Genomic DNA, 24,023 nt, shown 5'->3' with positions numbered 1-24,023 from the left:
GATTTTATTTCGTAAGTTACCAATCAACAGACACTTCACCAAACAACTATTATTAATGAAGTTAGATAGTTACTCTATCTACCATACAAGGTAATATTAGATAGTTTATTCGGAGTGAAGGTTCACTTAAGGGATTGTTAGATTGTATTATTATATTATATACCTACTAATATATGGATTATCTCATTTTGTTTGTCATTTTGTTTCATTTTGTGTTCAGACGCTTCATTTCGAGTAAAATATGCTGAATTATTATTATCATTTGTTAAATTCTTTGAGCTAAATAATAAGTGTATATTTTTCACCTGACGTCCTGAACCTCTCTTGAGTTTATGTGAATGTTGGACAGAAATGAGTTAAAAATGAACCGTCTCGGAGTTTTAAGGGGATCCTAAAAAAAATCCTAGGGGAAAATTTTGGTAAGAGCCTGGCAGCATTATTACAACTAACAAAATGTCAGTCTGTGGTTTCGGTTGCACCGACCAGAAAAAAAAAGGTTTTGTTGCTCGAAAGGGTGAGGAGTGGTTGTGCTTTATTGCTATAAAAAAGACTATGTATGCGAAATAAACATGTTGAAATTTAAAAAAATGGGTTCCGAGAAAGTACCGTTGCTGCTTGTGACTGCGAACGTTGGATCTATATTCGAGGACGTGAGTAAAGTTCATTTAAAACTAAAGTTTTCTTAACCGAGGCTCATTCTAATCGCGGCCTGTGCCTGCCCACATTTTTTGAATTATGTATTCTGTGCCAGTGTTCTTATTTTGAATGGAGTGCTTAGACGTTCATGTTACATTACAGGTAATTGTTTTGGTAATTCTCTAATCTAGACAGGCATTTTCCCAAAAATCATTATTTCTTAGCAGGTACCTACTTGTAGTTCTTATTATTTGACAGCAGATATTAAGATTTTCTGTACATAACGAACTTAACACAAACTTATTAGTTATAAAAAATGTAAAAATGGACATCAAAGATTGACTAGGAAAATGTTACAAATGCACGAGCAAAGTGACAAGAACTGCAACTTCCCTTCCAACTTTGTATTTAATTATGAAGCTCTCCACCCCAAGTTTACATCCTAGCTCATCCACATCCTTCCTTTCTTCTATAAACTGAGCACAGCAATAAACAGAAGACAATATAGAATAATAATATATGTACTGAATTACCAATTAATGCTGTACGTATACATTTACTGTTGTATCTTTTTTTATGTGATTGATGTATACTATTATAAAATATTTTGTATTGCATAAACACTCCATGCCCTGTGACTATATATTATGTAGCCTACACAATACCCATAGACTTTCATCCATCAATGAACTGGCCATAAACACTTACAAAATATAAATGCCTGGGATATGAATCCAAAACTGGGTGGGGTCCTGTCATGTCCCAGGCATAATCCTTGGCCATTTCATTTTAAAAAAAATTGGTCAAGTGTGAATCGGCCTAGCACATGAATAACATTATTTTATTTATTTGTATTTATTAAACTTTTTAGTAACATTGTGTAAGAAATAATACAAAATTTTGTAATGTAACCACAAATTAACAGTTTTCTGATTTTTCTATTTACTTGTGCTTAAACTAAATACTTAAAAGAATTGCTACGTGCCAAATTTCATGATTCTAGATCAACGGAGTGCACCCTATAGGTTCTAATTCCCTAGAAGGGTCTTTATATACAGACAATGAAGTGATTTCTTTTTACCAGACTGCGGCAAAGCCAAAAGGAAGTGTTATGATTTGTCTAGAGATATTATGGTACCCTAAAAAAAATTTACCTAATTTATTAAACAACTAATCTGATTAGAAATTTCTCTAATTTGCATGGAACTACCCAGGCATTATTATCAATGTTTAGCTTTCATAGGGAAATGTAAATTATTTTTTATGATAAGCATTCATTAGTGAATTTCTGATTGTGCACAAATCCTTAACTAAATTGAAGACTTAAAAAAATTATTTATTTAATTTCATAAATTAAATTTAAATCTGACAGTTGAAAAATAATTGTTCTATGAAACTCTATTTTGAAAGTTAAAACGAAGGGCCCCATACCATCATAAAAGAAATAATACTTTTTAATTTTTTTTTATCGTTATGGTGGCTATTTTGAAATTCTACTTCTTTGTTGTTATAGCGGCAATAGAAATACACATTATTTGACAACTCCCTACTTATTATGGTCCACGAGATACAGTCCACTGACAGACAGACGCACGGATGGTCAAACAGCAGAGTTCCCTTAGTTTGTAGTTTATAATTATTTGTAAAAGTTAGTAAGAAAATATTTACACTAGCAAAATATTACTCCTTTTGGTGAAATCGGACAAAAATTTATGTAATAACCATAACAGTTTTAGGCAATTAAACCACAGCTGACGTCAAGTTTGCTATAAACAGGAAACTTGAATAAGTAATTCCTTATTACTATTCATAATTATGAAGATAAATTGTTATAGAAAAAACAGATTTTTTATTACTCACGTAAATAATATTATTACCTGACTACAATGAAGCTGTGATAGCTTAGTGGTTAAAACGTCGGCCTTCTAGTTGGGGGTCTGGAGTTGATCCCAGGCATGCACCATAGCGTACTGGTTAGCTGTCGTCAGTCTCCTAGTCTGGGGGTGTGATCTATAGAGCGCACTCAGACTTTGCTTAGACTTAAGACTGAGTTAAAACAAGACAGATGTATATCCCTCACATAAATCTGTCTCGTTTTAACTCAATCTTAAGTCTGAGCAAAGCCAAAGTGAGCTCTATAAATCTCATCCTGGGAGTCCAGAGTTGTTCCCAGGAGACCTCTTACTTTTTGGAGTTATGTGCCTTTTAAGCAATTAAGTATCACTTACTACTTACGTAACGGTGAAGGAAAACATCGTGAGGAACCTGAGAGTTCTCCATAATGTTCTTAAAGGTTCCATCCAATCTGCACTTGACCACCGTGATGAACTATTACCGCAGTTTTACGACTATGGTCAAACCCTTCTCTTTCTTAGAGGAGACAGGTGCTCAGTAGTGAGCCAGCGATGAGTTGATGAAGATGACCTCTATTTCCACAATTTTCGGAAAAAAAAATCGAACGCGGTTGCCGACAGTGTGTAAGATTTTATATTGGCGCTTTCGATGCGCTTCTACCTTTATGGCGATGATAACGCACTACATCCGATCCGAATCCGTGAAAATACGTTCCGAAGTTGTCACGGAACTATGAAATTTGAAAACTATTGAAATAAATAGATTGAGTTTCGTGGAAATAAGTTTTCAAAGTCATCTAACTATTGATACAACTTTCTTTCAGCCTTCTGTAATGCTCCCGATTTGGACCTCCGAGTTCCTCCAAGCAGTAGCACGTATGGACCCGAAGTTCATCGCCCTCCATCTTCAAGAAGTCGGCGGCAAAGCGTATGAGAAGTCCATGCAATACGTCAAAGACTTCGTACAGAGACTCTGTGATAGTCCAGAACTACGGCTCTATGACAAGATCAGGATATTCCTGGACGAGGACTTCAGCTCTCCGGAGAAATTTACGGTAAGGATTGTTACCTCGTAAGTTTTTTTTTTTTTATTATTATTTTAATCGTAAAATCACAAAATAAATTAATCTTTTTTTTTCTTTTTTGTCAGCCCTAGCACAGACTACGGTCTATTTGGGCTGCAAAATTCCAAACACCAGTCTGTTTTTTATCTAGTGCTTTGGTCTATAAAAAATGGTGAAAAATGTTTCTCTTTAAATTAAGTCTATTACTAAATTAAAAAAAAAAAAAAAAAAAAAAAAAAGTAGCATAGAACCGACGGCCGATGGGGCAGTCGTGTTCTGGAGTGGAGAACGCGTATCGGTAAGCACAGTGTGGGACGATCTCCTGCCCGCTGGACCCATGGACCGATGACCTTAAGAAGGTAGCGGGGAGCGGGTGGATGAGGAAGGCGGTGGAACGTGTTTGGTTGCGCGCTCTTGGAAAAACCTATGTCCAGCAGTGGACGCATACAGGCTGATGAATTGGATTGGAAGTAGCGTTTTATGCATTTCGTACAATCTTATAGTATCGAAAACTTTTGGATATAAAAGCGGGTTAAAGCATAATAATTATTAAAAAAACATAAAAGACGCCTTACAAAAAATGTATAGCGCGCTGTTTTTTCCTCCTGAAAAGTTGCTTCTTTTACACTTACGAGGTTTTCACTCTAATGCGTCGAAAAGTGCTTCTTGCCAAGGCTTAGCTATGGCATCATTATTTCTATTTTTAGTAGCCCTTTAGTTACGGCGTCTTGTTACGCAATATATTTTTTCTTATTTTTAAACTCCCTCCCTCATAATATTATATACCTTTGTTACCTTTCTAACGTGAGACGGGATTCAGTAGCTCAACGATTAAAGGCGATATGAAACATCGAGGTTCGAACCGCGAAAAGTTGGCTTGTCTCAAAAAATCGGTTAAGTGTGAATCGGATACGCTCACGAAGAGTTCCGTACCATAGTACGAGATATTATAAAACTTTTTAGTTTTTTTTAATTTTCATGGCGCCAATTTTTATTATTTTTTGTTGTGGAATATTTGGCAATAGAAATACACATGTGAAAGTGTTATTTCAAGTACGATGATACGGAACCCTTCGTGTGCTTGTCTGACTCCCACTTGACCGGTTTTTATTCAATTCTTATTACCGGTATGAAACTTTAATTCCATCCGTCATTAACTCGTGGAAAGCGAATTAATTAGCATTTCGTTGGGAACAGAAATCGATACAGCGACCCTGAGCCAGCGCGTGCCAGAACTTCGTTATTTTATAAAAGCTGAAAGTTTCTCTGCGTATTGTCCCCAGCACAGGGAGAAACGATCAGCGTTTTATGAAGTTCAGATCATGGTGGCTTTGAGCGATAACAGGTAATAAAGGTGTAAAGAAGCTTACGTTAAAGTATAAAGTCTAACTTATTTATATTTATTATATATATTATTATAGAAGCAGGCGTTATTTTGCGGAAGTCCATGATATACAAGGAATCAAAAGCTTAATATGCTATAATCCGCGAAACCAACGAAATCTGTATGGTACGCAGCACCACACAAATTCCAACACCACTGGACGCGCGTTTCGCCCCGACACCGGAGCATCCTCAGGAGATGTAGACCTTACCATGTCTAATTGCAAAGATTATTTATATTTTCTTCGGAATAGTATAAGAAATCACGTCATACATTGCCAGACACGTAGTATAGTTAGTGGCAACTGGTAACTCCCTGCTGGACGCCCTTAAACTTTAACTATTTATTAGACTTTAACCAATATTAATTGGTTTACATTACGTATGAATCAACCGGAATGTGGAATAGAATGCGGTCAGGTAAATGAAATACAAGTAAATCCTATAAGGTGTAATGACGTCTTATTGAACGTCATCTATGTATGGAATTCTGCATCTGCATAATCTAAGCATTATATCGATTTCCCGTTACATTAGTTGTTTGTGTTACGGGCAAAGTCGGCACGTGTGAAAATCGACAATGCCCGGATTAAGTTGACTATCCACGGTCTTTGAACAGAGTTACGCCAAATGGCTCAACAGCGCCTTAGCTCTTCTTTGAGGTTTGTAAGGGACTCTATTGCTAAGCCTCCGCTGTCTGTCTGTCCGTCTGTCTGTCAGCCTGTATCTCGTGAACTGCAATAAGTAGAGAGTTGAAATTTAAAACACAGAATGTGTATTTCTATTGCCGCAATAAGTGTTATTTCTTGTACGGAACCCATCGTGTGTGAGTCCGACTCGCACTTGACCGATTTTATATTAGAAAACAGAATATCACATTATTATCCTTGGCGTGGATAGAGTTAGTGACGTTTTCCGCATCATTCTTCGTAACGCTCCGGCTACACGCTCCGTCTTGCCTGCGCAGTTAAAACTGCAGTCTAATCTTTAGTAGCTTTTGGAGCTGCGCGGGATACCGTGTTACCGTCCACACGCACGCACTTAACTGCCCAAACTGGCTTGTGAAGTAATGTGCAGGTAAGCTCTCGGGAAAGACGGAGCGTGTAGTCGGAGCTTTACAGACATCGATACGTAATAGGTACGCCTTAGCAAAGATTTTGCAATACATATTTTCATTACGATGCGACGACGCAATAGCCAATACCATTATGTGAAAACCGTAGACATAGAATTTGTTGTACCTACTGTACTGACGTAGTGACGTAGTTAAGGTGAAAATCATTACAGAGTACTACTACTAAGTACGATTTTGTAACGTAATAATAGTGGCAGTTCGCTCGCAGCTATGCAAAAAGCAGTGTTGAGAGATTCCGCTAGGATAGTCCGCCGATTTTTCAACCTATCGCCCTGACCCCCGGCCGTATGGTCTCCCCTGCCGGGGTGTAATCCTCCGCCCTGTACAAAATGTAAATATTTATATATGAAATATTTATGTTACGTGTAAGTCTATGTATTTTTATAATGTATGTATGTGTATTATATTCCTTTTTAGCTTTTACATGTATTTATTTTGTACACGAGCGTGAGAGTACAGAATATAGAATAATAATAATAGATTCAGTAATCGATTTAACGCTATGCAGACGACACACCAATCATCATCATCTCATTTAACCCATCGCTGGACGGATTTCCTCTCAGAATGAGAAGGGTTTAGGCTATAGCCCACCACGCTGGCCACGTACGGATTGGCAGACTCCACACACCTTTGAAAACATTATGGAGACTCTCAGTCATACAGGTTTCCTCACGATGTTTTCCTTCACCGTTAAAACTATAATGTATTCAATCCTCCTCAGGTGCGTGTCCGGGACCTCACCTCAGACCCGCCGACCGGAGGTCCTAACCACTCGGCTATTAGATTACTAATTAGCATCATAGTTATTTGTTAAAATAATCGTACAATTTTTCTCAAATAACATAACTAACTTATCGACACATTACTGATAGGATTGATCATTATTATTTCGGTCGCTAACCGAATATAACACCATACAGACCTAGCATATTCGCCACCTACCTGCATACAGATTTACACCATGCATGCATGCATGATGGGCTGCATGTTGCACCATACAGATTTGCCTGGTTTATATAGCGGATTATAGCAAATTAAGCTTTTTGTTCCTTTGTTTATCATGGACTTCCACAAAGTAATGCCCTGCTTCTATACAACATTTCGAATATAATATGATGTCATGTGAAAATAAATAATACAATTCGAGTTTAAATGTATGAATAAACCGTTTGTGAAAAGAATGTAATTCGAAGGACCAAAATAAATCCAATATGGCCTAATGACGTAACTCCATTTAGCGTCGTCACCTATAAATGGAAATGGGCCGATTTTAATAGCTCCTTCCTAAACAATGACCGAGAATTCGTACCGTTGTAAAAAAATACGCTATTTCTTTCGTACTAAAGATTATTTTTATTTGTACATTTTGATGATTTCTAATTGATTTACTTGCGCGACGTGTCTTTTATGACGTTCATTTGTTTCTTTTGAATGGTAATAGCTGAATAAACAACAGGATCCTATCGCCTAAGATGTCAGAAGTCAAGTGCATTTACTTGAGTTAGCAGAAAATGTGTATGTGTATGCATAACTACATATACAGAACTTTGTAATTCCAAAATTGACCAAAAAACTTTCAAATATTACAAACTCGCTGATGCCCGTGACTTGCGGATTTAGGTTTTTCGAAATCCCGTGAGAACTCTTTGATTTTCCGGGATAAAAAGTAGTCTATGTGCTAATCCAGGATTTTATCTAATCTCCTTTCCAACCCGTTTAGTAATTTTTGCGTGAAGGATTAACAAACATACACTCACACATACACACAAACTTTCGCCTTTATAATATTAGTGTAATAAAGACATACCTTCATACATAATATTATTTATGTATTTTATGTACATATAAAAGATGATGGCCTTGTATTTTTCGCTTTAATTCAATTTCGTTTTAGACCCTTAGCATATTCTTTTTGTAAATCGGATAAATCTTTCAGGGCGTGTGCCCACTTCGTCGAGGCGTTAATAAATAACGGCCGTCCCGCCCTTGACATGAAACTAAAATAAATACTCGCTTACAGCGTTCAAAGGTTATGAGGAAAGTTGCAACTTACAAAGAGTCTAGTACTCATTGACCAAACGCTTTCTGCCTATGTGTTTGATTCTTTATTCTCTCGGGCTGGTTTCCGCACTTTAAACGTTTCTGTCTGTTGTGCGTGCGTTGCCCCTCCCCGCCGAAGTCTTCACTCCAACCATCCAAGCTCGCTCCAGAAGCCGAGTAGACCGCCCAGGTTGCCGAGGGCTATACGAAGTTAGGTTGGGGATCCCAAATGGCGCTCTCGTTGTTCTGCCACGCCCGTGCACTCCAGGAGCATGTGCGTCGGTGTTTCATCGACCTCCATGCAAGTCCTACAGAGAGGACTGTCGGTGATACCTATGACGAAAAGTTGTTTAGTGCCTTGTTATGAATTCCACCACCTTCCTAAGTTTGCCTCTGTCGACTGTGAGTTCGACGACTTTTCATCACCATATCATCTCAGAATGAGAAGGGCTTAGGTGTTAGTCCACCACGCTGAACATGTGCGGATTGGCAGACTTCACAAACCTTTGAGAACATTATGGACAACTCAAGGATGCAAAACCCAGTATGCCTTATAGCCACTGAATAACAATACAATACAAAAAATATGATTTTTAGCATGGATATTTAAGAGTGACATAGGCCACTTTTTGTCTCGGAAAATCAAAGAGTTCCCACGGGATTTTAAAAAACCTAATTTACGCGAACGAAGTCGCGAGCATCAGCTAACATAGGACCTATATCAGCGACATGGAATAATGAATATCTAATCGATCTGTGACAGAATAGGTTCGACATTATTGATTTGATATCCTATCAGTCTGATATGAATATAACCAGATATTAGATTTGCGGTAAGCTCTTTATCACTTGTAATACCTAGTTATTGAAAAAACCTCTGACGTAAACCGTGGGCGTGTTAGACGGCCATATGATGCGGTACAGTGCGGCGCATATTATTAAGTGCACGGGCACTGCCTTGCCGCACCATAGAGAATATATTGCAGCCCATCACCCCTCATAAATGAATTTTTGAAAACAACAGGTTAAATATGAATAAATTTTGTACTAATTTTGCATGCCTGATTATGTAAGGTGAAACATTTCTACTGGACAATATACATCTGATTGTAAAAAACGTTTCTGCAAATAAAGAATCTTTAATCTTGGACTTCCTCGCCTCATCTCTCTATTCCTAAGTCCATTCAGTGATATCAAGTGAATACAGGGATTGATTGACTTGTGAAAATTGGTACACAGATAGCTTGCATTCCAGGAACGTTCAAGCGCTACTATGTCCTGGAAAATCAGTCACAGTTCCCACGGGATTTTCAAAAACGTCAATCCTCCTGGACAGAGTCGCGGGCATCAACTAGTGTAGCTATATCAGTGAAAGAATTTTAGGGATCAGATCATTACCCACAGTTCATCAGTTCCGGAGGATACCCCCCTACATCCAAACTTTTTTTTTCATTAAAAAATAGGGAGTAAACGAGCAGGCGGGTCACCTGATTAAGTGATTAATTACCGCCGCCCATGAACATTTGCAGCACCAGAAGAACCGTCAATGCGTTGCCGGCCTTTCAGGAATTTGTTGGTCCGCCTTGTATAACCCCGTGTTGTCTTCTAAACTTAAAAACTTATTAGTTGTTGAGATATATAAATTTCACTTTTGTATCCTTTGCAGGCCCTTGGCAACATGTACTTCGCTCATTCCACATTGACGGACCTCAAGATATGGGACTTTGAACTAAAGTCCTATGTTGACGTAGTCAACAAAGAAGTCAACAGCGGGAACATTGAGAAAGTCACCACTAAGGAGAAGGCCAAGTTCCCACAACACTTCTTTCCTGAAGTAAGTAAATTATATATTTTCTCATACCTCAAGATTTGGTATTTCGAACTAAAGTCCTACGAATTTTTTTTAGCACTAAGACTCAATGGCCCCAGGGTCAGGGTCTTCCCAGGAACAAGAATGTAACTCGATAAGAGAAGCATACTTGCGTCGCTTACCGGTTTCAGTCATTTCTGCTGTGGCTTCCAGTCTTGATGCTGTCTCCCTGATATGACACGGGGCCAATGTTTCAAAGCACGTCGCGTCCCACATTAGCGCCCGTCCCCGTTCCCAGGAAACCAGCGTCAATCCATCAGGTCTCTTGCCATCATCCCGACTAATCCCTGCCGGTTCAATGAGCTCAAGAATATCTATGGTGGCAAGAATAGAATAGAATACATTTTTATTCAAGTAAACTTTTATTTCGATTACTTTTACACTTTGGACTGACGATATAAAGCGGCTGACGGGAAGTGGCTGGATGAGGAAGGCTGAGGAACGGGTGTGGTGGCGCTCTTTAGGGAAGGCCTATGTCCAACAGTGGACGTCCACTGGCTGATGATGATGATGAAACGTTTACAAGTGCTTTTGAATCGTCAACATAATTTACCCAATATGATAATTTGATGTTGTTGCAGTGCAAATGGTCTCGCAAAGGGTTTCTGCGCACGCGCTGGTCGATCCGCAGCACTTCCATAGAGTTTGTCAACATACATCTGTTCCATGACGCTTCCAACCTGCTGGCTATGGAGCCTTTCCCATCTGTGAGTATAAAAATTTAATTTTTAGAGGTTATGCACACGGCAACTTTCACGTGTATGACTTATTAGCTGATGCCCGCGACTTCGTCCACGTGGATTTAGGGTTTTTGAAGATCCCATGATTTTCTGGGATAAGAAGTAGCCTATACCTGTGTAATACCTATGCAAGCTACCTAATATGTCTGTACCAAATGGATGACGACCGTAACTTTGTCTACGTGGAATTAGGTTTTTAAAAATCATGTGGGATCTGATGTCAGATGATCATGTCAAATGAGCTCAGTAACTATCATTCGTCCTTGAACACTTGAGTTAGCAAATCAGCATGCATCATGGTTTTCAACGTACTTGAGTTGTGAGAGTGAGTAAATTAATATAGTACTTAACTGTTAAACGAAACAAATTTTTTTTAAATAAAAAATAGCGAGCAAACGAGCAGGCAGGTCACCTGATGTTAAGTGACTACCGCCGCCCATGAACATTTGCAGCGCCAGAGGGCCGCTGATGCGTTGCCGGCCTTTCAGGAATTTGTTGGTTCGCCCCTTTAATAACCCCTTAAGTAATCTAGTGGGTACACCGCCGATGGGAGTTGGTTCCACAGTTTGCATATGCGTTAAAAAACGGAATCTTAATGAATGAACTTCAAAAATGTTTTGTAGGTGTACTGTCGCAGCCGAAGGCGAGCGTTGCGACATACGCTGAGACACCTGCACTCGGACGTCAATGGCGCGCCATACTTCATATTCGGGGACTTCAACTTTAGGACCGACACTGGTGCTGTCGTTAAGGTATTGGAGAATACTAAAGAATGTACCTTTTCATAGGTAGAATGTGAAAAATCACTTGAAAAGCTTTTTCATATTTAACACTTGTTACCTCACTTGAAGTAGCCTGTGAAAAATCATATAATATAGCATAATATCTATTAAGCTTTTTCATGAATACTGTCTATCTTTGCTGTACCTATTCTACACCCTTTACAACCTCTCGCACTGCCAAGGGTCACTGGTAGAGATCTCTTATAGAGACATATGAGTGCTTCCCTGTCCACTTTTTCTTTCTTTTTATCTCTATTGTTACAACTTTCTGGTACAAATAAAATAAAAATAAATAAAGTTTATAAATTATCAAATTTAATCCCGCCTTATTATTTAATTTCGTACGCGAGGATAAAGAGTGTGCGAGCGAGAACACTCGCATCACTGCAGGTTAGAAAGATCTAGTTAATCCATCTGATAATACCGGAGTATTAAAATAAATGTTCCGCTGCTTTCATCCGCGCTTCTTTTTGATATGTTAAGAATTGATATATTCCAGAAAGTAACAGAAGAGCTAACCGCCTGTCGTCTCCAAAACGGTGCAAGCGTAGACTCATCAAAATTACAGTATCGCGCCAAAGCGGACGACAGGATCGTGCTTACTGTGGGCAAGAAGGAGTTTGGGCACGTTGACCATCAGAAGATATTCCGCGAGCCCTGGGTGAGTGATATAATGTTCTGATACAAAACGGAGCGAGCGTAGACTCGTCCAAGCTATATCATAATTAATACTCCCCTGACCCCTCCAATTAAGCATAAAGCTTGTGCCAGGAGTGGGTAGACAATAGTGCAACGGGTGGGTTTCAACCGCCGACCTTTCGGAATTCAGTCCGCTCCTCAACCTGTTGAGCTATCGCGGCAATTTTTTTTATAAAAGAATATTAGTCGTGCTAATCATGACTAGTGTACCCCTTTCCCCTCCAACTAAGCGTAAAGCTCGTGCTAGGAGTGGGTACGACAATACTATATTACTATATTGGTTCCAGCTGCAGAAATATGACAGAGAGCTGGAAGCCTTCAAGCCAAACCTGTACGAATTCCCCGTGAAGTTCCCACCCTCGTACCCTTTCGAAGAGGACGTGCATCTCCCCACGCATTACATGAAGACCAGGTCAGTGATTTAAAGTCATTCCATACGTAACGTGTTTTTTCTCGTCCCGGACGAGACGGGAGGGTTTCTCGAACTACTATTTATTGGATACCTAGAAAACGAACGGGACGGGACGTTTCAGTTGTCCAATAGTAGTTCAAGATATCCTCCCGTCCCGTCCGGGACGAGAAAAAACACGCTACGTATGCAATGACCTTTAATGTAAACGCAAAACCGGCTTTCTTTAATTACTCGTAGATCCTTACAACACAGAGAGATGCCATCAGACTAGAAGATGTAAGGTCCTGCAAAATGCAATGTACTGTTTGTTCTTAGAGTTTTAGGGCTAGGGTATTTCGGATAATTTTTTCAATAATATATTTGCTAATCAAAACTAAATGCAAGCGTCGCAGTGGCCCGCGATAACCTGTCATAATTAATACACACAGAATGCTTAATAACACCTTATAGGTCCAGGAGGTTTAGAGCCGCTTCCCACTTGTGGGCTGTCTGGCCCGGATATTAATCGCCTTAATAGCTCATTCACACAGACTGCGTAAGCGTAGACGTAGCGCGTACCATTGCGTTGTAATGTATGAAACATGGCACACCGCTTGCGTAAAGCGTGAACGTATGCGTAACCCGGTGTGTTAGTGGTTTACGCGCGTCACACGTGTCACGTGTACGCAATTGGTATGAAAACCTAAAGCAATGTGGGTCTCAATGTCCTGTATACATAGAAGTATGTAGTTATATCTGTTTCGCAGATGTCCGGCGTGGTGCGACCGAGTGTTCCTATCGCAGTCCGCGCGGCTGTTGGTGCAACAGAGCGACGCCAGGACTGGGGAGAACAGGCTGCACGGCTCTCGGTAACTAAATGATCGCAATCAAACTATGTAACGGATAATAATATAACACTTAATATCCAAAGAACCAAAACCTTAATTTGCTATGATCCGCTAAATCAAACAAATCTGTATGGTGCAACATGCAGCATGCGATGTGCACCGCCCGCCCTCCCACTGATGAACATGCAGGAAAAGCAAGCCATACGCACCACCACCACGCAGCACCACACAAATCCCAATACCACTCGACGCACGTTTCACCCCGAGTCGAGTGGTATTGGGATTTGTGTGGTACATTCTAAAACAGATTTTTATCGGTGTAGGAAATCGGTAGCAGATTCAACAGATAGCGGAAGCGGGCGCGTATCGTCTTCAGACAGCAGTCCCGCCAGATCCGGCTCGCCGGCGAGACAGCACAATCAGGTAACATGAGAAAATCCTTCATCCGTCGGCGCCGTTTCCAAGAATGAGAGAATCGTGACGAGCCCGTCCTTCTATTGTCGGACGAGTAACATTGACATTACCTAGATTTATGTCAAACCAATTTTTTTTTTTGTTTTTTTAAAATGAATATTAGGCATTCTAATCATAGCTAATACTCCACTTTCCCCTCTAATTAAGCGGACAGCTTGTGCCAGAAGACGGCACGACAATATTGCAACGGGTGGTGTTTGAACCGCCGACCTTTCGGAATTCAGTCCGCTCCTCAACCGTTGAGCTATCGAGGCTCTAAAAAGAAATAAAATGTTTCTACCTAGGTCCGTTGTAGTCTTGGAACCATCCAACCGACGTGCCCCAAACCTTTCATTAGAAAGACAATAATGTGAAGATGGTTTCAGATCAATAAAAAAATTCACTAGGCAATTTTTTTTAGCATAATAGCACGCTAGGTATGCACTAGTTGGGACTAAAAATCATGTTTGAAATGTCGTCAGCAATGGAGTCCCAGCAGAACCCTCGAGAAGAAAAGCAGCGCGGCAGAATTGGACGTGCTCAGCGTGCCCGGCATACAGGCCAGCAGGAAGAGCATTGCAGACCCCACCAGCTTACAGCAAGCCATTAACGCCAGGTGAGGAATTCAGTTAGACCCATTCAAATTCAAAATATTTTTATTCAATTAGACTTTTACAAGTTCTTTTGAATCGTCAAAAGCATCTATCACTGGTTCGGAATACCTTTCCTACCGAGAAGAACCAGCAACCGAGAAGTTACCCGAAGGGTGCTAACGGGACGGTGTGTGAGTGTGTGTGTGCGCGTGCGTGCGTGTGTGTGTGTGTGCATGCATGCGTGCGTGTGTGTGTGTGCGTGCGTGCCTACGTGTGTGTGCGTGCGAGCGTGTGCGTGTGTGCGTGTATGTTTGTTCGCGTGTGTGTGCGTTTGCTCTTCCCATACAATATGTCCCGCAGACTAGTAGTTTACACCAAGATCTGGTTTAAGACTTTTATTAGTTCCATAAAGGAATTTCCACTTAAATGGAACTTACAGGCTATGTTACAGAGTTCAAAATTACATTTTAGAGCGCACAATTATTATAGATATGTTAGTAGACAATTAAAATATGTTATTTCAATTTCTAACTTCTAATACATAATATTATAATATTACACTAGTGGGTAGATTTATACTTTAATTCTTAAGGTACCATCGCAACAAAAAACATATGAACGCGCGAGGTCCGATAGTCAGCGCGAGCCACGGCTGAGCTGACTGAGCTGATCCTAGTGAGATATCCCGTTTTACTCCCAAAAACACATTCTTAAAAAATAATTTGTATGTACTCTATTTATTATGTTTATTACAAGTAAAGCAGGTGTTATAAAGGTGTGTAGTTATGTTCCTAGTTCCTACATAAACCTATATAATATAAAAAAAAATTGTATCTTAAATAAACTTTTACAGATTGAAATGGAAATATTTCACAAAGCAAAAACCGTAAGTTATTCGATGTCGGATGTTGCGATTGTGATGGGATTGCGATTAATGTGTTACTTAAATTATTTTCGACTTTTAAATGTTACAACATAAAATCACACGTATTATATATTATTAATGTGGACACATTCGTTATTTTCATTTGGAATCATGTATTTTGTGGTTTTCTTGACTCCATACATTTTTACGCATTTGCATTTATATTTTGCGTTTACATCCATACATAATGTAAAAAACATGAATTTTGGAATGTTAAATGTAAATTTATGTGTTTGGAAGGTTGTATTATTGATCAATATGTTTCAAGCAATATTGTTTGATAATATTTTCATGGTTATTTTATTATTTCAGGCAGTTTTTGGGGTAATGACTTCTGATATTGATTGTTAATTGTCGCTTTCAAATTTATCCGATTTTATTTTGAGTTCACACAAAAATAAAACAGCCCAAATTACAATATTTTTTTCAAACTTTGTCGTGTGTATTTTGCACAAAAGATGAGTTTCAATTGCACTATAAGTGTATTTCTTGGTTATTGGATGGCATAGTTTTTGTGTTCTCATATTGTTTAGGTCACTTAGGTTTTTATTCGTTATTTCATACCATATTTCACACATTGCTCATAAATATCATTAGAATTGCAATACATAAATATACTTATTACTAAGTTTTTTATGTCTACTAGATGACGTCCACGATTTCGTCTGTGTGGATTTAGGTTTTTCAAAAATTTCGTGGAAATTCTTAGTTTTTCTGGGATAAAAAGTTGTCCATGTCACACTTCAGGTCTTTGACTATATCCATACGAAAAATCATGTGGATCAGTTGATCTGTTGATAGTAATTGAAAACCAAAAGCTTCAAAACAGTTTGGCTAGAACAGTACCCAAGAACCGTTTGTTTTTCCGGGATAAAAAATAACTTACGTCACTCGCAGGTCTTTAACTCTATCCATGCAAAAAAGCACATCGCTCTGTTGCTTTGTTACGACGTTATTGAAGGAATAACAAGCAATCAAACACATTTTCTCATTTATAATATTACTTGTAGTAGGGCTTTGATACTTCCAGCAATGTTGTTTTTGCTCTTTTGATGTTTGTATTTGGGATTTCAAACAAACATTAAAAGATCTGAGCATGAAAACCAGTTCACAATGACTGGCACTTGTCAAATGCATTGGGACAATGTGTACCGGAGACTTTACAGTAGCTTATCATAAAGTGGTTATTATTGGTGCAGGGTATCAGATTCAGAAGTATCTCCGGGCCGCCGCAAACTGGTACGGAACCAATCGGAAGGATCACCAAAATCAGGCGAGGCATCGGCGGAACTTCGGAGATTGGTCGACGCTCCAGCGCGCAGGCGGAGCGAATATGGTGTCATAGGAGATGCAGCTTGTATGGGGGACCATAAGGTGAATTACCGTTTTCTACAAACTTTATTACCATTTTGTACCAATTGATTACCATTTTCTACCAATTATTACAGTTTTCTACCAGTTAATTTTTTTACAAAATCTACTTCCAAAACTTGATTAATTGAACACTGCATGATTTAGTAATCAATTTTGTTTGTAGGTAATTACTAATTATTAAATTATAACATCATCTAATAAAAAGATTTTCTTAGGTATTTTTACTTTGAAATAAATAGTAACTAGTTTAGTTTTGAGTTTAATTAAATTGGTTATACCTACTATAAATTTTCATGTACTGTAAATGCAAGCTTATGATATTATTAGTACGTTTATTTTAAAAAGTAGTTAAACTTAGTAGGTAAATTATTAATAACTTTATTAAATTGAAAATTAATTGACAATAAGTAGTTAGTCGATTTTCTTACGATACAGCAAAAATTTCACTAGGTTACATCTTTAGAGTTAATTTAAAAATTTAAAAAAATCCAGATACTTAGTTTAGAGAAAAACATCAGAATGGATGCCATGTATCGTAAAGGTAATAATCGACGAACTAAATACATTGAAATAATAAAAGATCGATTCGCATACTCTTCTACCAACCGTAAAACATTGTCCACAGCCGATTTACCTCCGAGTGATGCTGCAAAGCGATCGAGGTATCGTACCCTGCAACCCCCTTCCCCCGCGTCTCAAACGCTTGCCTACAGACCCTGACATATACGCGAACAAAAAGCTACTAACTGTAAACCATCTAGAATATTCCACCAGCCACCCCGACCAACTACTACCCGACAAACGAATAAAACGTTCTAGAACGGGTTCACTTAACGAAAAGATATTTCGTATTCCATTCGTCGAAATCACTCGAGCAGACTATACGAGTTACGACGGTATATTCGTTAACGATATCGACACAACTTTGTTGAGTCCCAAACAGTTTTCGGATCCGTATACGCCGGAAAGCGTCGAATCTTTTACTCCAAACGCTGACGTATCCCCCGAATTGACTATTGTCGATGATTTGGTAGTGACCACTCTAACTCGGGATAGAAGTGTTTCGCCGTCTCAATTAAAAACTAGGTTAGACATGTTGTTGAGTAGAAACTGTAAAAGCAAAAATAGCGACAAAAGAGTTCCCGAACTACAAAGGTTGGACAGTAGGGAGTCTTGCAAGTCGGGTAGTAGTAAAAAAGGGGGGTTGTGTTGTTTGGCGTTGAAATGTTACGGTTTCTGTAGGAATAGAGCTCGTAAAGTGAATTGTAGCTGTAGTGGCTTGAAGTGTTGCTCCTCATGACGTTTGAACGTTTGTTGTGTTTTGTACCCTTAGTATACGGAAACGAATCGAAACGAAGCGATGATAATCGTTCCGCCTCACTCACACTATACACAGATATAATGTGTTAGTGAGATCGAAAGATTATCGCTGCTCGTTTCAATTCGTTTCTTTAATGGCACGTTTTATACAAGTTTGTACCTTTCGAAAATGTTGATAGATTTCGACTATCGAAACACTGTATCGTGAGTAACTGTAATACAAGAGTAAAAAAGGACCAAGGTCTAAGCAAGCGCGCTGAATTCTAGACCTAGACATTGTCAAAGTTTGAGTAAAAAACTAACTAACTAAAACTAGTGTTTCGATACTTGAAATCTATATCGTTGCAAACTTAGATTAAGCCAGTTACCCGCATTGGTCGATTACGGACATGGAACAGACAAGGATGGCAAATATCGCTGTCGTTTTCACGCTACTTATACTGCATTTTTATACTTAATCGCGAAAGCTTTTATTTTGACTAGATTGACGCTACCCGCACTGTAGTTTCCTTATATTACTATAGTAGACTTAATTATACAATGTATAATGTATAATACGTATTATACCTAATATTATTGTATCTGTTGTCGTCTAATGAGGATTTTTTGTTCAACCCTGCGTTGAATTTTAAAAAAGTTCATTTTTAAGTGACTTCCAAGTTCAAATCAAAGTCAGTGGTACTAATTCATTTGTAATCAATCCCTAATTTGTAGTTCTGAAAATAATGTTATCTTTTTCACAATTCTTCATGCGGAAAAGGATAGCATTACTATTTAATTAAATCTGTCAATTTAGAGTGATTGTGGGCAAGCAAATTAGCACAAGTAACAACTGAAAAAATACGTATTAGACCAAAGTGACCATTATAACTTTTTTTTTGTTAACTAGTCGACACTATGGTCTTGTTAAGGCCTTGTGCGTATTATTTATATATTTTTTTGGATTTATTTACGAACTTTTTTTAATTCAAAAGCGAACTGCATTTAATTTTAAACTGTACTTTAATGTAGCACGAATAGATACTTTTAATAATTGTAGGTTTAGATTAAGACAGGCATTGGACAACTACCGCTGGTATTCAAGCGACTCTTCGACATGCTCTCTCAGTCTAAACCTGCTTTAATTTTCTTAGATGTCAACCGTTTTTGAAAAAAATGGTAACTCACTATTTTTTTAAATGCTTACTTAAAGTAAATATGTGGTGCATGTTTTACCTTAGTATTAAATAATATTAAAAAAAAAATACATTAATAATAATGTATGTAATTCCTGAGCGGAAATACTTAAAATAGCGTTTGATGTAATAATAAAAAATTAAAATGTTTAAAATAGTATTTTTATCACATAAATAACAATTAACAACACAGTTGAATCGGCTCGCTCACACACTTACACAGATAAAATGTGATGAACGCCGCCATTTTTTATTTGTTTCTTTATTGGGCCGCATTGATTTAGTAAAAAAACAATTTTGAAACCAGTTACACACTAGCTTATTGTATCAAGACTGGGCCAACTTGTAAAATTGACGTATTATATTAAGAACTTGGCCCAATGTGTACAAGACTTCGTTATTGGTGCTTATTCGGTTGTACACAGTGAACGATAAAGCATAGAAAATGCGTCTCTAACAATTATTATCATTTGAAAAACACGTAACTTAAATTAAACGTAAATCGTAATAGGCTAATGATTGGTTCGTACCGTGTCATGCGCCATAATTGGCCTACTCAAAGTGACAGTTACAGAGTTACAATCGGATTAAAGACGCCTGCGGTACAGTATATATTTACAACGGTAGACATTTCGTTACGCTATAATGGAACGTATGTAATATTTCTAATGCTTTGTCGTTCACTGGTGGTACACATTCGCTAAATTTACCTAACGTGACAGGTCTAAATATTATCCCTTTCAAACTTGTGCCGATTCTGTTGCCTCTCTCTTTAAACTAAATTTGGAGTACCTGCATCTTTTCCTTTTTAATATTGCTAAAAAAGTACAGGACATGAATTTTACATTTAAAGACTCGTTTTAGTGCATGCTACAAATTTAAACAATGGGCTCGTTACTGGCAGCTAAAGTCACAAGGTTTGACAGCTCTAAATTAAATTTAGAACTGTCAAACTGTGTCTGTCCTTTTCATATTACATTAGTAAGAAGAGGATGCAAATGCTCAAAAATTTAGTTGTGCTCAGAATCAGTACCAATGTCTCTTGCGGCATACGATATCTTTTAGACCTCTCAATTGAGTTAAGTTTAGGAATTTCGGTACAATTGAATTAGAACCAAACGAACACAACGGATGCATTTTATGTTGCAATATCCATTAGATAAATAAGTTACTAAGTTATTTTTTAAATGTGTATTCTATTGAACTATCCTACTAGTCTATGGCACAGTTGTATATAAAAGTATATATATTGCCTACTCATCAAAGAAATAAAATTAAATATTTTACAGTACCTTTTCTATAATCCGCTTGCTATATTACTTTCTAGATGACATTAATCGACATTTATTACGAGTATATCGATTAATTATTATTTTTCAATGATATAATCCTATAATGGTGGAAGGACCTGGGAACCCATCGTATTATTATCCCAAGAAAACCTCCTACCATTATGTGATTAATGCGAAATGGTTACACTTAGCAATGAGGATTATAACTGGAAAGGGGTCGCGATTCTCAGCAATGAGAAATATTACGAATAGAGATAATGTAGGAAATAATATGGTAAGCAGAGCAAATTCAACATACATTCATATTAGAGAGAGCCAACGAATGCCAGACCTTCGTTATTTTATAAAAGCTGAAAGATATTTGCGTATTGTCCCCAACATAGGGACGAACGATCAGCGACTATGAAGTTTGGACAGTGGTGACTTTGGGAGATAACAGGTAACAAAGGTGTAAAAAAATCTTACTTCAAAGTATAAAGTCTAATTTTTTTATATTTTCTTTGGTGTTAGAAATGATGTCATGCATTGCCAGACACTAAGTATCTTGGCAACTCCTCGCCAGACACCCTTAAACTTGTAAATCTCAAGGGCCTCTGGCAGGGAGTTGCCAAACTCTAAGTTCCTGGCAATGCATGACGTGATTTCTAATACTATTCAGAAGAAAATATAAAAAAATTAGACATACTTTATTATTCCACCTTTGTTACCTGTTATCTCCCAAAGCCACCATGATCCAAACTTCATAGTTGCTGATCGTTCCACCTTATGTTGTTCAACACGCACGGAAACTTTCAGCTTTTGTAAAATAACAAAGGTCTAGCACTCGCTGGCTCTTATCCATAAAAGATGTAAGTTCAGCTGTGCCGATCTTATATTGATGTAACTTTTACATATAAAGTGAAGTGAAATTATACCAAATGGTCTATGATTCTAGTCTAACGGATGCTCAAATGGACCTTTTATTAAATAAATACCGATGTAATAATATATCAGCTTTTTTATTTATAAATTAAAAAAAAATATTAATGTGAAATTCTATTAAATTAAGAGCACAATGCGGAACTCAAAATTTGCTACCATAAGGGTCTATTTCACAAACGCTGGGTAAACTTTATCTAACGAATTTTGACATTTTGACAGATTCCCAATACAAACACTGTCAGTGTCAAATCTATTCGTTAGATAAAGTTTATTTGGCTGTTGTAAACCACGCCCTAAATCCTTAATGTAGTACAGTAGTTTTGTTGTGCTTATTTATTGTAGTTTCCGTTTTGTTAGTAAATTTCAGAATTCACTGTATTGCTGCATCTGTGAAGCTTTGCTTGTAAGTATGTTTTTCTGTTTGTTTTGAGCTGTTCGCTGTGAGTTTTAAGTTTGCTAATCATTTTAAATTATTAACTGAAAAAAGTACTTTCGTCAAATGTTTATGACGTAAAAGCTATGTATTTCATACAAGTTTATAGTTTCCGATTTTTTTTTTAAAATAATATTAGCCATGCTATTCATGACTAATACCCCCCTTTCTCCTCGAATTAAGCGTAAAGCTTGTGCCAGGAGTGGGTACGACAATAGTGCAAAGGGTAGCATTTGAACCGCCGACCTTTCGGAATTCATTCCGCTCCTCAACCGTTGAGCTATCGAGGCTCTCAATATTAAGCGAGCGTTTTGACGTTTGATAAAAAGTCTCTAATTTGATTTAGTCATCCTTTGATTTAGTAGTTTTCATCTTAAATTTGTTTTTCTCTCAAGGGCTGTCAACTATCAGTTCAGTGATTCGCCAGGGACGCCGAGTTTGGTCGGGCCGGCGCTGAGCGTTAGCGATTCGCTTCCAGTGTCTCGCGCAAAATAAGCCTCAATTTGACCGAAGCTTTATACCGTCTAGTGTGCTTTTGTTGCGAGCTTTGCTTTAACTTTAGGCTTTCTTTCCACCAGCGATGTGATAGCGAAGCGAAGGATATGTGTGAAACCCACCAATAGGATCGCTTCATTTCCATAGCTTAGCTTAGTTCCATATCTTAGTGCTGGTGGAAAAGGTTTAGCTTTTTAGGCAGGCTTCGGTTGATTCGAAATACAAATCCCTGGTAATAAGCATCATTGTAAGTTAGGTATAGGTACCCTATAGTCTTTACTAAGCATCAAGATGAGAGACTTATTAAAAGAGGGAGTCTCAGGGTATATTCCCGGCCGAGACAATATTGAAATTTATAATTTCTAAATAGTTTCCATTTTACTTCAATGAATTAATATAAAAGTTTATATCTCAACTAGCATAACCCGTGACTTTGTCCGCGTGTACTACACAAAACCCTTATTTTATCTTAGGGGCAAACCCTACTTACTACCCTGGTGGCAAAGCCGTACCGCCAAGCAACTTAGCGTTCCAGTACTATGCCCTGTAGAAACCAAAGGAGTATGGGTTTAATTAAAACTGCCATATCCCTTCCAGGTTAGCCCGCTTCCATCTTAGACTGCATCTTCACTTACCACCAGGTGAGATTGCAGTCAAGGGCTAACTTGTATCTGAATTTAAAAAAAAACCAGAAAACTCATACATAAATTGTAAACTTTACAGGGAACTTCCGTCACGAGCTGCACTCGGAAGCGTCGCCAAAGCAAGGCACCGAAGATAACGAGGAGACGGAGTCGCCGAACACTCGCTATATACACTTCAACTCCACCCCAAATAACATATTCAAAGAAACAGACATATAAACCACAGAATACTTATATATTCTATATATTAAACATAAAATACAAAAATGTTTCTGCTGTTATAAACTATGAACATGACAGTTAATAGACTTTGAAACCATCCAACCGATGTGCTCCAAACCGGTTTCACTAGAAAGGCAATAATGCGAAGATGGTTTTAGTATAAGGTAAGAAATGATGACTTATCTTTAATACCGGTACTGCGTGTTATAGATTTTAGCTAGTCGTCGTGGTTAACCCATAAAATATCTCCACTGTTGGACACAGAAATATGTGTTGAAAAATTCTCGGTACTGGTCCGATGTAGGTTGAGTGTTGACGGTGTTTGCCCGTTCCCGAAGAGCATGTATAGCCTGCACCTAGTCTTTCTCCGGTCGTGTCGGATTTCCATCGGGCTATGAGAGTGAGGGAATAGAAAATGCATGTGTGTTTGCGTACACACTTGTGCACTCCCACGTAGATTGGCCGCAGTGGCCGAAATTCGGTTGGGAGGACATTATTTATTATTAAATTAGGAAGAATTTAAACTGCCATATATCGAGGATAGAGCCATTCTATTTAAAACTTTAAAATTTATTTGGCAACTAGCTTATGCCCGTGTTTCGTCCGCGTGGATTACAAAAATTCCAAATCCCTATTTTACCCCCTTAGGGGTTGAATTTTCAAAAACCCTTTCTTAGCGGATGTCTACGTCATAATAGCTATCTACATGCCTTTCAGCACGATAAGTCAAGT

The 24,023-nt window shown here is 38.1% G+C and overlaps 1 protein-coding gene across 3 annotated transcripts; it reads left to right on the top strand.

Annotated features, from left to right (window-relative positions):
• The first annotated feature begins 460 nt into the window (after positions 1-460).
• On the top strand, positions 461-23,850 carry LOC123877541 (inositol polyphosphate-5-phosphatase A). 3 transcript variants are annotated; one of them, XM_045924347.1, is made up of 13 exons: positions 461-650; positions 3,314-3,544; positions 9,781-9,948; positions 10,566-10,691; positions 11,348-11,476; positions 12,006-12,167; positions 12,493-12,617; positions 13,364-13,465; positions 13,768-13,867; positions 14,380-14,513; positions 16,615-16,789; positions 17,415-17,451; positions 23,149-23,375. In XM_045924347.1, the coding sequence occupies exons 1-13, from the start codon at positions 570-572 to the stop codon at positions 23,286-23,288; spliced, it is 1,710 nt and encodes a 569-aa protein (XP_045780303.1). In that variant the 5' UTR covers positions 461-569; the 3' UTR covers positions 23,289-23,375. The 3 variants fall into 3 exon arrangements, with proteins under 3 accessions (XP_045780303.1, XP_045780302.1, XP_045780301.1); XM_045924346.1 differs by lacking the exon at positions 17,415-17,451 and having other exon boundaries at positions 23,149-23,850; XM_045924345.1 differs by lacking the exon at positions 23,149-23,375 and having other exon boundaries at positions 17,415-18,849.
• The last annotated feature ends 173 nt before the right edge of the window (positions 23,851-24,023 follow it).

The sequence above is a fragment of the Maniola jurtina genome, chromosome 24, assembly GCF_905333055.1.
Source record: "Maniola jurtina chromosome 24, ilManJurt1.1, whole genome shotgun sequence".
Taxonomy (NCBI): Eukaryota; Metazoa; Arthropoda; class Insecta; order Lepidoptera; family Nymphalidae; genus Maniola; species Maniola jurtina.
This window is presented reverse-complemented; position numbering and strand designations above follow the sequence as displayed.